Source organism: Culex pipiens, chromosome 3 (assembly GCF_016801865.2).
Source record: "Culex pipiens pallens isolate TS chromosome 3, TS_CPP_V2, whole genome shotgun sequence".
Classification (NCBI taxonomy): domain Eukaryota; kingdom Metazoa; phylum Arthropoda; class Insecta; order Diptera; family Culicidae; genus Culex; species Culex pipiens.
Window position 1 is genome coordinate 68747266 of NC_068939.1, and position 17077 is coordinate 68764342.

Sequence of the window (17077 nt, forward strand, 5' to 3'; positions counted from 1 at the left end):
CTGTGCCGTTTCTCCATACATTTTGACGATTTTTCCCATACAAACTTCATGCCCGAGTATCAATGGGTTAATGTTGACCGATTTCGCTCAAATTTTGCACAGAGGCTTAGAATACCCTAGGGATCAGTTTTCGGCTTGTGGAGCTGGGGGTCATTTTTTCTGGGCACCCTAGTGCCCATGCATGTCAATGGACCAAATCGGCATGTACTCGATCACCCTCGGATAGGTGTACTCCGTTACATCCGCGCTGGAGCCGGAAACGGGCGAAAAGTATCACTTGTTTACCGGGATCACAAATTTTGGTAAAAGTTTCTTTGACACTAAACCGACCGACTGTACAAAAAAATGTGATTTGACAGATCAAGTTCAAATAATCTGGAAATATGCTTTCATAGAACAGAGTAGTTTTAATTTAGTTTCAAAGCAGTTTTGACAATGCTTAAAAGTCTTATAAATAACCTCTCTGGGATAGCTGTAAGAGAAACAATGAAGTGTGATATAAAACTATGTTCCATGCTCTTAAAGTATTCTTAAAGATATTTTTAAAACTTTCGTATCATAAACCCAGCAAGTTTTGATCAATGTTTTCATAAAACAGAAAAGCAAATTTCAAACCTTTTATAAAACCTGTTAAGAAGTAAAGGCATTTTGCTTGTTACTTGGGATGCTAGTTGTCAATCATTTTCACCCCTACCAAGTCAAAGGAGGGTATCCGGGTAACATGTGTCCAGTTTCCATCAAACTTTTATTTTATTTTCCACGAGAAGAAAGCTTTCAACCCATCGCAACTTCGATCATAAAGTTTACACACACACATCAATCAATGCAACCTTGTCACCGAGCTGAGAGGAAAAGTTTTCCAACTTTTCATGCAGGCTTCGGGAAAAAAACTTTTGTTTTGAGGCCATTTCGATGCCTTGCTGGAAAATGACATACACACGTGGCATTGAACGGGTATTCTTTGTTTGAAGAGTAGGTATTTCAGGGATGACGTAAGTTCTTTTGAAATAAAAAAAATGTAAGACTACTCTCAAATATTTTTTTATCAAGAATTGTTTCGTCATTTCTGAACAACCCTTTAGCACACAATACTGCCAATGTACCCATTTCTCGGATCGTAAAATGTTGCCCGAGTGTGTGTGTGTGTGTTGGAGTGCGAAATCATGATGGTCCCTTTTTCATCAAAAAGCAAGACAGGATGACTCTCACATATCAGCAGACGGAGGACCTGTTTGGTTCACCCTCCCAAACCATCCCCCAAAGAAGCGAGGGTTGAGATGTGTGCGAATGGGGAACATTCGGTGGAGCGTGTGGAACGATGAATAAGATTATCATCGTTTATCAAATTTTCTGCGAATGTAAATGTGGATAACGTTGGGTTGTGTTTTACGACCGTGAAAAGTATCGTTTATTTCGTTTTGATGGAATCTTCGTGTGATGATTGTGTGGGAAATTTGAATGAAAATTGAATGCGTTCGTCATTCCTCGTGGGGAAAACTTTTCCACAAAACTCTTTCCAGGTCTTTTTTTCAGTTTTACTATGATTTTCCGTGACATTTTCTACTTTTCTTGCCCCTACAAAAAACTCACTTTTCCACCCATGAATATGCATGAAATCATTTTCATTTCATCTCTGGTTTTTCACGCAACGCATTTCGTCTGCTTGTGCTGCCTGCCTGCCTTCATTTGCACACTCTGAGAATCAAATTATACAACAGAACCATAAAAAAGAGGCCGGATTTCCCTATGCGCAAACCGGATTTCCTTGGCTCTGTGGTCGCTTCGCTGCAAAAAAAAATGCTATGAAATAGTTTAGGTTAAACTTGTGTAGACTGGTTCTAATTTTTTATTCATTTCTAAATTGATATTTATTACTTCAATACCATTCAAACCGTAAATCAAATTAAATGTGGCTGAATCTGTTTTTTTAAATGAACATTTGATTTTTTAAACTTTGAACCAGTCTACCGCACACATGACCAAAGCCATAATGAAACCTAAATTATTACGCAGGCCTATTTCATGCCATTTCCAAAAGCCAAAAATTTCCTCACGACGAAAATCAGCATGCATAATCAACATCCCAGAATTCCTCCGAATAAAAAAAAACTAATACGAATTCCCCCTTCCCGCCCACTTTGCAGAAGCAACAAGAGCTAAACAAGAACAAAGAGGTCATCGTGTTGGACCACAAGCGCTCGAACGCAATCAACATCGCGATGACGAAGCTGCCCCCGCCGCGAGCCATCAAGGCCGCCATCCTGAAGATGGACTCCACGGTGGTGACCCGCGAGGGCATCGAAAAGCTGCTGAACATGCTCCCAACCGACGAGGAACGCTGCAAGATCCAGGAAGCGCAGATGCTCAACCCGGAACTGCCACTGGGAACGGCCGAGCAGTTCCTATTAACCCTGTCCTCGATCTCCGAACTCGGCGCGCGCCTCAAGCTGTGGGCCTTCAAGCTGGACTTTGAGAACATCGAGAAGGAAATCGCCGAACCGTTGATGGACCTCAAGCAGGGCATCGAACTCCTCAAAGCGAACCTCACCTTCAAGTGCATCCTCTCCACCCTGCTGAAGATCGGCATCTTCCTGAACGGAGCCCCCGTCAAGGGCTTCCAGATCGACTACCTGGCCAAAGTACCTGAGGTGAAGGACACCGTCCACAAGCACTCGCTGCTGCACCATCTGTGCCACATGGTCATGGAAACCCAGGCGAACACCACCGATCTGTACTCGGAGATTGGACCGATTACGCGCGCTTCGAAGGCCGACTTTGGCGAGTTGGCGCACAACATCACCTACCTGGAGACGGAGTGCAAGGCGTCGTGGGATCGGCTGAAGCTGATCAGCAAGCACGACACGGCGCCGCATCTGAAGCAGAAGTTGATCGACTTCCTGGCGGATTGTGCCGAGCGAATCATCATTTTGAGTATCGTGCATAGGAGGGTGCTAAACAGGTGAGTTTATAAAGTTATTGTTGTTTATATAGATTAGTAAGATTTTTGAACTAAATTTACATTTTTGCTAAGATTTAGTTGGTTCTTCGTAGTCGCTTGGTGTCGATTTTCTACAAAGTAAGCTCGTTTTAGGCAGCTCCGATTCTTCGTCGGATGGTCGCCACCACAGTTGAAGCATTTTGCTTCGGTATTCTCGTTGATTTTGTTGCAAGCATTAGTTTTGGATCAGCCTGTATCTTTACAGGATCAATTCTCAGCGCTTTGTGATGGTCTAAAAATTGTTTCCGGATCAAAACCTATAAACTTACTTGAGAACAAAAATCATTTGGTTAAGTTTTACTATTTTTCCCCTAACAAGCTGTAAAAAGTGAAACTTTTTTATAGTAAATTGTTCAAAATCCAATACAAATTTCAAATCAAAGTTGGAGCCACTGAACCTTAACCAAGTTGGTTTTAATTTTCAGTGTAGTTCTGGAGTCATAGAATAACGAAATTGTTCTCAAGACACGATTATGATGGTTACGTGAATTCAACCGATCACTAAAAAGTTAAAACAGGAAACGATTTTTTTTTCTGGCGTACCGACCAACTCTTCAAAAGTTTTTTTTTTTCGTAAAATCGCGATAACTCGTGATGTTTATAAGCAAACCCCTTATGTTTGTATATCTAAATTTTTGTAATTGTCTGCTCTACAGCTTTGTGGAACATTGTTACACTCTAAAAAATGAAGAAAAAAAATGTTCTAAATGAGAAAATGACCCTTCTGGGTCAATGTTGATTCGAAAAGTACATTAAATTTCATTGAAAATGACATGTTCCAAAATTTTTTGAAGGTCGAGTAACGGAAAATGGCAGAGTTTTTAAAACTTTTTTTAAGTGTTCTTGTTCGAGGAAAAATGCGTTTTTCGAAATTCTGAGTACGCCATCAAATCGGGCACCTAATTTTACATAAAAGTTTCTTTGACACCAAATTTCTATCTCGTCACCGTTTCAGGCAGCAAATTAGGGGTCGTACCGCCCCTCCGTCACGAGATATAAAAAACGGACCTCGGATTCGTGATCAGGGACAAAAGTTACCCATTAGAACAAAGTTTCACGCAAATCGAAGGGGGTCGGGGCAATTGCTGTGTGAGTTGGCGGAGAATTACCCTTATCCATATTCAGATAAGTAAACAAAAAGTTGTGGAAAAAAATATTTTAAGAAAATTTATTTTAATTTATTTATACAAATAATGGTATCATAAGTTCCCTCGATTTTTCCAGCTGAGAATTTGAAATTTCCACGGGAACCAAATTGAGCCATCAAAAGAAAATTTAAAACGTGAATCAGAAAAAAAAACTGGATTATTTTTTCAATCATGATTTTAAAGATCAAAAATACTATTTGTGACGAAGTTTGAACCTTCTTATTTATTTTGAAATTATACCTTTGCAAAAATGGTAGACAAATTGTTAGTGTAGTGCAGTGATGTAATTGAGTGATAGAAAAAAATATCACTTGATGATTCGTACACCAAAATATCAGAGGTTATAGAAAAACCGCAATAAAAGGACGTGGGAGGGAGATTAACTTTTAACATAACGTCCCGTTAAACTGCATTGAAAAATTTTGATTTGTGGCGGCTTTTGTGGCTACGCTTTAGTGAGGGGGGGAGGGGAGATGAATGTGAATGAGGGAATTAGAGAGAAAAGGAGAATGTCACACGGAGTTTTTTAAAAACGAGATAAAGACTGACAATTATTTTTGCGGAGATTTTCGCGATGGGAAGAAATGAAGGGAAAAATTCAAAGATGATATTTGGCATGACAATTTTAGTCGCTGAGAACTGAAAATTTGATATTTTTACAACTCTGGAACACGGCAAGTTAATATGATAAATTTAGTTTTTTTTTAACTTTTTTTGTTGTTTATGCTGATTTTTAATTCAATTTCACGAATATAACGATGTCCGCGAAGTCCTGAAATTCACTAAACCTAAAAATTAGCTTACAGCAATAAACAATCGGGTTAAATTAAAAAGCGGTCAGGCTTATAGGAAATTGGGCGAGATTTCCGGTTAAAAATATTTTGAGATTGAAAAATCAGGTCTCACATACGGAAATAATCAAAAATTACCAAAAAACAATGGCCAACCCCCTGTTCCCATTTTTTTTTTTAAACCGCTGTAACTACAAAGATGGTAGTTAGGACAATGGTCAACATGAAGTCTTTTATGAATAATTGTCTGGACAATCGATTTCCGCGATTGTTTTTTTTTTTTTAATTTGACATTTAAACCGTTTTTCCAAAAATATTGTTTTGATAAATATTTACAAGATTGGTGAAACGGTGAATTGGCTTCGAAATATACCTTAATTGAAATGACCAAAAACCAACATATTTATTTTTTTAAAATTTAATTTTAATAGCCTTACACCAGGCCCGTAGCCAGGGGGGGGGGGGGCTTCCGGGCTGCAGCCCCCCCCCGAAATTTTTTCCAATTTTTTTTAAAATTGAACTACCTTAAAAAAATCTTAAATCAATGATTGTGTGTTCTCTTCCCAGAAATAATTTGTAAGATAGAGAATCAAGAATTGATTGATCAAACTAAGTAATTTGCCTGTCCATTGCCTGGCTCAGTTTTTGTAGATTATGGATCCAAAATTTGGATATTTAAAAATTGAGCTGCAGATTTGAACATTGTTCCATTCAGTAACATCTCATTTATCTTGTAGTTTTAGCATTACATTGGTTAGGATGGTCCAAATCTGGGCTAACTTGGGGCTATCCCCTGAAATCAAAGATTTACGCATCACTAGCCTAAGTTCCAAAATTTGAGCTTTTTCTGACCACTGACCACCAAGTTTGGGCAAAATCGTCAAATTGTATGGAGAAAAGCAACTGTTTCAGTTTTTGACCAATGGAAGGCGCAATAACTATCCAGTTCTTATCAATTTTCAGAACTAATATCTTCTTTAAATTTGGAAAAACTTTCCCGAAGACACCTTATTTTTTTTGGGTTTTTTGCTAAAAAGTTATTAACCTTCGAAAATAGCAATTTCCGAGCGGACTGCTCTAAGGGGCTACATAGAAATAATTACCGTCATCTGGGGCGAATCGGGACTACAGTCTGAATAGGGACAGCAAAAATCCTTAGATCTTGTTGTCTTATTTTTGATTGTAGAACTTAAGTATGACTTCTGAAGAACCATAAAATAATTTAGAATTTTTGGATTCAATGTGGCGGTCAAAATGGAGGTCAAGAAATATTTCTGGTGTTTTTTTAAAGGTCTAATAAACCAAATTTCCAGTTTTTGCTTTTTGGGTGCTTTTGAAACCGTCAGGGGTATTAAAAAACACCCAAAAGCAAAAACTTGGTGTATTGGACCATTAAAAAACAGATGCCGAATTTGATGTTAAAAACAAGCAAATAAAACATGCCGATTTCATTTGTTCCTGATTCGGTTATCCGAAGTCCTTCGAACTTCGGATAATCGAAACTTTGGATAATCGAGGCTTCGGCTAGACGAATTTGGATTGTAAAATTAATAGCCCTCCTTTATTTGCATTAAAACCTTTAAACTGTTAATACATGTTTTTTCTCTACATTTTTCAAAATTTATCATAATTTCTCAAAAATATTTAGATTTTGTTTTCAAAAACGAAAGCATTTAATATGAAAAACATTTGAGTGAATTTTGACTTTTATCAGAAATACAATTCTAATTTTATCGTTTTGGTTTTAAGAATATAGTTAGTTACATATCTAAGACCTTAGAGAAAAATGCTTGAGAAATATCTGTGTTTTTTTTTATTACTTTTTCGTAAACCTTTTTTCCGAAACCACTCGTCCAAAATGCTTTTTTTTGTCACATTTTTTAGTTTCCACCGTGGCCAATCTCCAATTTTTGTTTAATATATCAAAAATCGGAAGATCAACTAAGTGAATACTTATTATCAACTAATTTTCACTTTGTGCATGAGCTTGCGATTTTTAAAGGAAGAAATAAAATGATAAGAATATTCAAAACGTTAAAAAAATTTAAGCTTGGATTCAAAAACTCTGAAATTAAATTAATTAAACATCACTTTCAAATAATATAATTTCTGATCAATAATTCATTTTTAAACTATTAATTTCTATTTTTTGGATTTTACAGATTAGAATTTGCATTTTGAAAATTTTAAAATTTCTTTATTATTTTTTTTATAATTTCTTATTTCTGAATATCAATTGTAAATGTTTTCCAAAGTTTATGTTGCCACCTTTTCAAAATGGACCAAAAAACAGAGAGCAAATACAATATTAAAAAAAAATAGCTTCTCAATTTTAATGGAAATAACTTATTTCGATTAAGTCTTTTTAGGACCAGCGACCAGGTCGGTCCGGAAAACAAATTTGAAATGTTTTTCCTGCTTTGATAATCATATAAGACATGTTTGGGCTCGTTTAAAAATATTTAGAATTTTTGTAACATGTCGCGGAACCGCGGAAGGTTTTTTCTCACTAAAAAAGGATTTCGCCATCAGCTAGATATTTTGAAAACTAATGATGCAAAACAACTGTACTGATTTAAAGTGTGTTTTGAACACTTTTAAAATAATAAAACCATAGCTTGTAGTTTTGATTTGTAACCCTCTCAACTTTGGTAGAGTTTAGTGACATAAACTTCAGAATAATATTCGCAACGGCTAATTGAAGATTTAAAAATTTTACACTTTCAGAAATTCTAAATTTTCATAATTTTTGATTTAAATTTTTTTGGTATAAGACAAAGAAATGCCAGAAATCAAAAATAAAAATAATAAAAACATAAAAAATTTAAGATAACAATTCAACAGAATAATATCAAAAAATCTGAAATTCCAAAAATAAAAAAATCTAAAACTGAAAAATTAATAAAATAATTGATACTTAAGAAATCCTAAACTAAAAAAATATCATTTTAAAATCCAATAAATTATGTTTTTTCAATCTTAATTTTTGGATGCTTTAAATATTTTTATGTTTGAATTCTAGTATTCCTAAATTAATTTATATTTACCAGAAAATTAAGTGATTTTTGTAATGGCTTTTCGCTTATTTCAGCATTTTAAGATTCAGCGTTTTGATAGTCAGCTTCATGAGGCAATTCTTCAATATTATTTAAGCGAATACATTATTTTCAAACGTTATTTTCAGTCGCATCCAAATAAACAAATCAAAATCTCATCAACACATATTGCTCCCGAAGAAATATCAAACGACGCTTTTTGTTTCTGTTCCTTTTCAGCTGCGTACCGCTTAAGAGAAGTCTTTTCGTAAACTTTTTTTTGACCGTTTCTTGAGATTTTTTTGTATGGAGTTTTAAGAGTCTCCGTACTACAGGACATTTTTTAAAATTTTCGTTTGAAAGTAAAATATAGTTCTTGTAGCAAAATTCAGACTTAGATTTGATTTACAGGAAAAATGTAATTGATTTAAGAATTCTTACATAAAGTATTCTTTACTTTTAAAACAAAAATTTAAGATAATAATTACACATGATAATTTCAAAAAAATCAGAAATTCCAAAAATGAAAAAAATCAAATACATAAAAAATATAAAATAATTACAACTAAAAAAATCCTTAAATTATAAAAAAAAAAAATTTTATCATTTTTAAATAAAGATATTCAAAAAAAATTTTTCAATCATTTCAATAAATTAAGTTTTAATAATCTTATTTTTTTGATGCTTCGAATATTGGTATGTTTGAATTCAAGTGCAGACTAAGATTAGATTTACAGGATAAAACTAATCAATTTATGAATTCTTACATAAAGTTTTCTTTATTTTTAATTTAGCAACGTTTCGTAAATATAAAATTTCTAAACCATAAAATGTGCAGGATTTTGTTCCTTGAGTCAAGATATTGCTTGAACAAACATCGATTTTAATAAATGGTTACAATCCTAAATTATTAAACATGTATATAGATTAAAATTTTATTAAAAAATTATCTTTAGAATTGAGATCTGATTAAATTTTTTTGTCATGTTTTAAAATTTTATTTTTGCTCAAATTCTGGACCAATTTTCAGAATACAATGAGTAATGAATTTGAAAATGGCGTTTAGTCGGAATATTAAAGTTAAACATGATTCGTTTTAATGTTTGATGCAATCGAGGAAAATTTTAACGGTTAAATATGCATTTAAAAATGGTTACATATGCATTATTAACAACTCTTCCAGTGAATATTTTGGCGTTAAAAATTAATTTAATACATTTTATCTAAATTTTTTGACACATTAAAATTAAACACAGGCACTGATTTTTTTTCTTCAAATATACAGTATGTAAAAAAAGTATTCACACCCCTTGGGCACTATGCACATTTTGTGGTGAAACATGTAAAAAATTTCAAGTTTGACAGGAACCTAGTACTACGTTTTGTTCAGAAACTCATGCCAAACATTTTGCTACAAAAAACTCATGAAAAGATGATTTCTATAAAAAGTTATATAACAAATACTATTACGAAAATAAAAAAAGGTGCAAAAAAAGTTTGTACACCTTTCGAAAAATTAACATAAATAATGTTATTTGTTGACAAATCACCATAAATCCAGTCTCCCAACTCCAAATAGGCATCCTTGACTGATTAAAAAAATAATTTGGATTGAATATACAGTTTACTAACTACTTAGTATAAAAGTTTATATAACTCTGGAAATTCTATATAAAGCTTATCTAAACTTAATTTTGCAAACTTTTAATTCAACTAAATGTCAATATATTACCATATAATTGCTAAATAAACATTTTGGAGTGGGTATAACACCGTTTTGGGGGTATTTGTATCGATAGAATAGATTTTTCGTTGGAATTTCGTACCAACCCGGAATTACGTCGTAGGAAAATCCGCCGGCATCCGAACCGGTCCACGATTCATAAGTCAACCTATGTGGAATCGGAAAGGGCATAAAATTTCCGATCTTTTGATACTCAAACATCTAGGTTTTCTATAAAACCTACGTTTTTAAATACCTAAGCAAAAACGTTGTTATGGTTTCGTTTGAGCAACCTGCCAAAAATTTATGGAATTTCGTAATTTTTGTTCTCGTGGATCAAACTTACTTTTTGCCCATGTATTTAAAAACGTAGGTGTTATACCCACTCCAAAATGTTTATTTAGCAATTATATGGTAATATATTGACATTTAGTTGAATTAAAAGTTTGCAAAATTAAGTTTAGATAAGTTTTATATAGAATTTCCAGAGTTATATAAACTTTTATACTAAGTAGTTAGTAAACTTTATATTCAATCCAAATTATTTTTTTAATCAGTCAAGGATGCCTATTTGGAGTTGGGAGACTGGATTTATGGTGATTTGTCAACAAATAACATTATTTATGTTAATTTTTTGAAAGGTGTACATACTTTTTTTGCGCCTTTTTTATTATCGTAATAGTATTTGTTATATAACTTTTTATAGAAATCATCTTTTCATGAGCTTTTTGTAGCAAAATGTTTGGCATGAGTTTTTGAACAAAACGTAGTACTAGGTTCCTGTCAAACTTTAAAATTTTTACATGTTTCATCACAAAATGTGCATAGTGCCCAAGGGGTGTAAATACTTTTTTTACATACTGTATATTTATTATAGGCCTACACAGAAAAAAAATGTGAATTTACTCGACACGGAAAAAATGAATCACATGTTAACTCAGTTGATGTAAACTTGAGATTCGACGTATTTTTTTTTTTTGCCATGGAGACACTTCAGAAGCTGAAATTTCAACGATTATATTTTTTTGTATTTCATTAAAATTATTTATTTTTGAGAGCACCAGGAGCTTCGCAAAATATGAAATGGCTTCAATAGCTTAGAACAATTAAAATAAAACATTGTTTAAGTTTGTTTATAAAATTTTAAGATTAACAAATATTCCAGTTATGAGTTTTATGTTGTGCTAGAAAAAATGAAAAATGTTAGATAAACCATCACAATTATCACACAGCTGAAAATGTAAATCCAGACGGTTTAAAATTTCTCTCAGTATAAAATACAGAAAACATAATACTTATCGTTAGATAAATCGATATTTCTTTTAAAAAATATTATGCTTTCAAAAATTTGATTCAAGTTTAGTATAATTTAAATTTAGCGACGTTTATCACGAAATTGGATTACAATTAAACAATTCAAGAAAATGTTAAAAAAACACTTTCTCTACTCCTTTAATACAAACTAGCTGTTAAAATAAAGAAAAAAATGACGAACGAGTTTCTTCAATAAATACATTGATAACTTAATATGAAAATCTTCGAAAACTTTTTTGCATACATTACATTAAAATTTTACAATTCATCTCAATAATTATACCACAAACCAAGTGATGGTATAAATAATTTGCTGATTTTTATACTCCTTGAATTTTTGCACCCAAGCCCCCCCCGAACAAAAATCCTGGCTACGGCCCTGCCTTACACCCTTCTCAAACGTCACTCTCGAGTGAAACTAGCTCCATATACACAAAAATTGCTTTTTGAATCCGTTTTTTTAATAGAACGAGGCTACCGAAATTGCGGGAAAAAATGTTGTTACGGTGGTTTGAATGTTTTATGAGATTTTTATCTGATTTCTATTTAAATCCAACAAAACAAATAAACAAATATTTGCATTCGAATTTCGTATGTTTAGATGCAAAATGGCTTCACTTGATATAGAAAGCAAAAATGAAAATAAAAATTTAGAAATGTCAAAAAATTAAAACTCAAACTCAAATCTTAATTTTCCCACTTTCCTCAGGTACCGTAAGTTCCTGCTCTGGCTAGGCGTTCCGCAGCATCGGATCGCCGAATCCCGGCCGAACGAGTTCTGCCGGATCGTGTCGGAGTTTGCGCTCGAATACCGCACGACCCGCGAGCGCGTCCAGCAGCAGATCGAGAAGAAGGCCAACCACCGAGAGAGAAACAAGACTAGGGGCAAGCTCATCGTCGAGGTGGGCAAGTTCAAGGGCACGACCACCGGTGCTTCCGGCGGTGCCACCACCCAGGAGGATCTGGCCGACGTGGAGCTCAAGTAAGGCTTTTGATATAACCTTGTAGGAGTGAACATAACCGCAAATTTGTTTCTTTTCGTTAGGACCCTCCTCGGCACGCCCACCAAGGGTCCCGGTGGGGACGAGGTCGAGATGAGCGGAACGTTGACGTGGCGACGCCGGCGGGGTGACGCCACGGCTTCGCCGGTCGTGCCCGGTTCCGGCCGGAACAGTGCCCTCAACGCCAGCTTTGGCGGTCACCACCACAACCGGGACGAAAGCTTCACCGACGGGGACGACGAGATTCTGGAGTCACTCGTCAAGACGGCAACCAAAGCGGCCACGCCGAGACCTACGCAGCGGGAACGGAAACGGACCCGACAGGCGGATCGAAAGTCATGTGAGTAGTTTGGGATGCGCTCTTTTTTTTTTTTTCTTTGGTGGTGGAGCTCAATTTCCTAATTTCTCTGTTGCGTACTTGTCTTCCCAACTCTTGTTTCAAAAATAGTTAAGAGGTCACGAACGCGCGAAGGGTTTGAGGTGGAACGAAGTGGCAACTCGCCAGTCTAGTTTAGGGCGAAGCGGAGGTGTGGCATCGAGCGAGTCGGAAGTGTGTGTTGTAGATAGTTAAGACGAGGTGGTTGTGGTGCTTCCGATTTGAGAGCTTGAGACACGCAGAATATTTTAGGAAAAATTCTTAAGACCATTAGGATGACATAGCTGGTGAATAGAACATCGTGTTTTGTGGTTTGAGTTTTGAAACTTGTTTTTTTTGTGTAACGTTAAATGAACATGTTTGGAATGAATTACTAACCTTTGTTTACTGCATGATTTGAAGAGCCTGAAATTACAAATTGACTAAACTGAAAAGGTAAAAAAGTCTTAGGTCAGGACAAGCCTGGGGAATTGAAACCTTGGTTCTTCACTATTGTAATGTGTACACATGTGTAATTTAGTTTATGTTCAGATATTTTTTTTCCTTCATTTACTTTACAAAAAAAATCAAAAATTAAAAAAAATCACAAAAAAATTGGGGGCACCAAATAATTATTACTGAAAATTTAAAACATCCTTATAAATGTGAACAATTGATTGTAAACTACTGTCATCAGGGGTTACATTGGGTCTGGGGAGTGAAATTGGGTCATACAAAAATGCTGAAATTTGTATGACCCAATCTCACCCCCAGATCCAATGTCACCCCTGATGACGGGATTTAAAATACCGTCATCAACAACGTTAATTTTTGACAAAGAACTTTGTCCTAAGGTTTCTTTTTAATCAGACTTTTGAACTTTTTGCAAATTTTGGACCCTCAGATCGGAAAAAAAAACAAAAAAAAACCCTAGTAAAAAATAATAGCAGCGTTACTGTCATAATGTATAAAGTATTTAGTGATGCTTTTGCTAGAAAAATTTTGAAAGTTGGGCATGTAATTTGTTTTTTTTTGCGGAAATCGTATCTGTTCGAAAGTTACAAAACAATTGATTCATAAAAACGCAAAAATAAACGCGGTGTGTCGTCTTTGTGGGACATTCAAATTAAAAAAAATGTGTAAATCTTGATTCAACAATCAATTAAACTTCTAAATTTTAAAAATAAATTCAAATGTCCAAAGATGTTTTTATTTCGACCAAGATATGATCTTTGAAAAAAAAATTATTTTTGTTAAACTTCCCTCGATGCTTTATGTCAAATTGAATTTGCAATCGAAAAGTACTTTATTGCAAACCCATTTTGAAAATGCTTACTATCGATGTTTACTAGTTCGATGTTTAAGCACTTGTATCGAAAAGTAAAGCTTTTCGACATTTTTACGGTTTTGCCTTCCTCACTGAGGTAAGGCTATAATCCTGCTCGAAAAATGAACTTTTGAAAAACAGCTCGTAGACCTATATTCATGTATACCTATCGACTCAGAATCGAAAACTGAACTAATGTCTGTGTGTGTGTGTGTATGTGTGTGCGTATTCACTTTGGTGCTCAAAATTCTTGCCAAGTTTTCTCGGCACTGGCTGATCCGATTTGAGTCAAACATGTTGCATTCGATTTATTTTGGTGCCCCATACTGCACTATTGAATTGTTTGAAGATCCGATAAGTAGTTCAAAAGTAACGTATAAAAAAGTGTCAGAGTTGCGAATCAGGTGCTGGAATTTTGATGCCGGATCTCACTTATCTATATGAAAACAATGTCCGGATCTATCATCCGACCCATCGTTGGTTAGGTAATCGAAAGACCTTTCCAACGAATCTAAAACATTGAAGATCTGGCAACCCTGTCTCGAGTTGTGACCACTTAAGTGATATTTATGTACTTTTTTGAAGCCGGATCTCACTTAAATGTATGTAAACTATGTCCGGATCCATCATCCAACTCATCGTTGGTTAGGTTATCAAAAGACCTTTCCAATGAGTCCAAAACATTGAAGATCTGGCAACCCAGTCTCGAGATATGACCACTTAAGTGATATTTATGTACTTTTTTGAAGCCGGATCTCACTTAAATGTATGTAAACTATGTCCGGATCCATCATCCGACCCATCGTTAGTTAGATAATCAAAAGACCTTTCCAATGAGTCCAAAACATTGAAGATCTGGCAACCCTGTCTCGAGATATGACCACTTAAGTGATATTTATGTACTTTCTTGAAGCCGGATCTCACTTAAATGTATGTAAACTATGTCCGGATCCATCATCCAACTCATCGTTGGTTAGGTAATCAAAAGACCTTTCCAATGAGTCCAAAACATTGAAGATCTGGCAACCCAGTCTCGAGATATGACCACTTAAGTGATATTTATGTACTTTTTTGAAGCCGGATCTCACTTAAATGTATGTAAACTATGTTCGGATCCATCATCCGACCCATCGTTAGTTAGATAATCAAAAGACCTTTCCAATGAGTCCAAAATATTGAAGATCTGGCAACCCAGTCTCGAGATATGACCACTTAAGTGATATTTATGTACTTTTTTGAAGCCGGATCTCACTTAAATGTATGTAAACTATGTTCGGATCCATCATCCAACTCATCGTTGGTTAGGTAATCAAAAGACCTTTCCAATGAGTCCAAAACATTGAAGATCTGGCAACCCAGTCTCGAGATATGACCACTTAAGTGATATTTATGTACTTTTTTGAAGCCGGATCTCACTTAAATGTATGTAAACTATGTCCGGATCCATCATCCGACCCAGCGTTTGTTAAGTTTGTAGATCTGGCAACGCTCACTCTCAAGTTATGACCGTTTAAGCGACATTTGTGTTTTTTTTATTGAGAAATAGATGGAATTTGTGTCCAATCATATCACCAAATGTTGGTAAAAAGTGAGGAAGGCGCCAACCACATAGGTGGATTAAGTTAGTTTTTGAATGATCAAATACATCGACATTTTTGGTTACTGAAAGACATTTAAATCAGGAAAAAACAAATTTCTAAGCGGCTCCCAATTAGCTGTAACTTTTTAATTGACGATGTTTTGGGAACATTTTTTCCGGTTTTCAACGTTTTTGAAATGGATGATTTGTTAAATTTTAAGCTTCAAACACATTAATTCGCTTTTTTCAAATAAAAAAAAGATCTTAAATTTTTTTTTTAAATTTGAAAATTGCAGTAGCGTTTAATTGTATACATTAGGCTGTTACAAATTTTATTCAAAGTTTTTGTTTCTGCCCCCTTCAAAGTTGACCCGAAAAATCAGGGAGAAAAACAAAATATTTTTTCAAAAAACTTCAAAACTTCAATGGAAATTTTAGTACAGTCAGCAGAAATCAATTTAAAATGCCTTTCCCTGTGTTAAGAATCACTTTAAGCATGTTTGAGTTGATTTGGAAATATTTTGAATTTTTGAAAATTTTCGATGTTTCAGTTTTTTTCGCTAAAATTTTTGTTTTCGTCAAATCTTTCATTTTTGAAAATTAATGATTGCAAAACAACAGAATAAGGGTAAAATGCATTTTAAGATATTTTTACATGCAAATGCTGAAACTATGGCTTGTTATTTCAATTTTTTTATTGAAATTTTCAAACCTGAATATCAATTTAAGTGAAATCTGACTTTAATTGCTAGTCAGGTAGTTACAATTATTTGTTGAAGTTTATGTTCCTCGGCTCTGACAATGTCAAAGGGGAGGGACAAAAAATATATTAATAAAAATTAAATTACAAGCCGTGGTTTCAACATTTGGGTGAAAGAAGTATTTTGAAATGCATTTCACACCAGTCCAGTTGTTTTGCAATCATTTGTTTTCTAAATATGTAAATTTTGAAGATATTTTTTTTTTTGCTCGGAAAAAATACATTGGAATTACATTGGAATTTCACAAAATAAGCTTCAAAAAATATTTGCTCCGGCCTGACTTGAAAACGCAACAATTTAATCAAATTTTACAACAGAACACCTAAAGACTATTTTTGGAAATTTTTCCAAGCGCATTTAAATAAAAATAAAACTATTCAAAAAGCATAAACATTAGGAAGGCTCGACATGATCAATTTTTCAGAACAGCCATTTTCCGGTTCCATTTTGGCCCCCAAACAACCCTTCAAAATTTGGGAGCGATTAGTTTTGACGCGGCTTTCCGCAAAGCGATTCAAATTTGCATGAAAATTAGTATGGGAAAACTCTCTTTTTTACATTTTGATTTTTATAATTTTCATTTTTCACTAAATTTAAGAACTAACACAGTAAAAGTATAGTTCCTGAATGTCTTCTAATTTTTTCCCCAAGAAAGTATGATCCTTTCTTGTTTCTAAAAAAAAGAATGCATTTTTGTATGACCCAATCTCACCCCCCAGACCTAATGTCACCCCTGATGACAGTACCTTTCGATTTTTACGATTTGCATGAGAACCTGCAACAAATTTCCGCAATTTTGATCTCCTTAATGTAACAAGTGTGTTCGTCCAATCGATTGCACTGTGCAATCCCAGCTTAAAACAGCATTAAATTCCATTGAATTTCCCACCTTCAACCCAATCCAGTGTGCCAGAACTGAATTACGAAGCAGTTTCCTTCCTCAACCGTATTCATCATACCCCATCGATTCTTTTCCTTTTTTCCCTGAAAGTAAATCCATCGCCCAAGAGGAAATGACTCGACATCCCTTTTTTCCTGCACTTTC

At 34.4% G+C, this 17077-nt stretch overlaps 2 protein-coding genes across 5 annotated transcripts in view; one reads left to right on the forward strand and one right to left on the reverse strand.

Moving 5' to 3' along the window:
• The window catches only part of LOC120414141 (FH1/FH2 domain-containing protein 3), a 182809-nt gene that overhangs the window by 164619 nt on the left and 1113 nt on the right, over positions 1-17077 (forward strand). Inside the window, exons 10-13 of one of the 4 annotated variants that reach the window (XM_052710439.1) lie at positions 2145-2959; positions 11719-11991; positions 12055-12350; positions 12459-12673. In XM_052710439.1, coding sequence (XP_052566399.1) covers positions 2145-2959; positions 11719-11991; positions 12055-12350; positions 12459-12520 — 1446 coding nt within the window. In that variant the 3' untranslated portion in view covers positions 12521-12673. Of the gene's footprint in view, positions 1-2142; positions 2960-11718; positions 11992-12054; positions 12359-12458; positions 12674-17077 lie in introns of those variants that run through there. The other 3 variants (XM_052710438.1, XM_052710440.1, XM_039575180.2) reach the window with 3 other exon arrangements.
• LOC120414119 (band 7 protein AGAP004871) overlaps positions 1-17077 on the reverse strand; it is a 420902-nt gene that overhangs the window by 24407 nt on the left and 379418 nt on the right. The window lies entirely within an intron of this gene.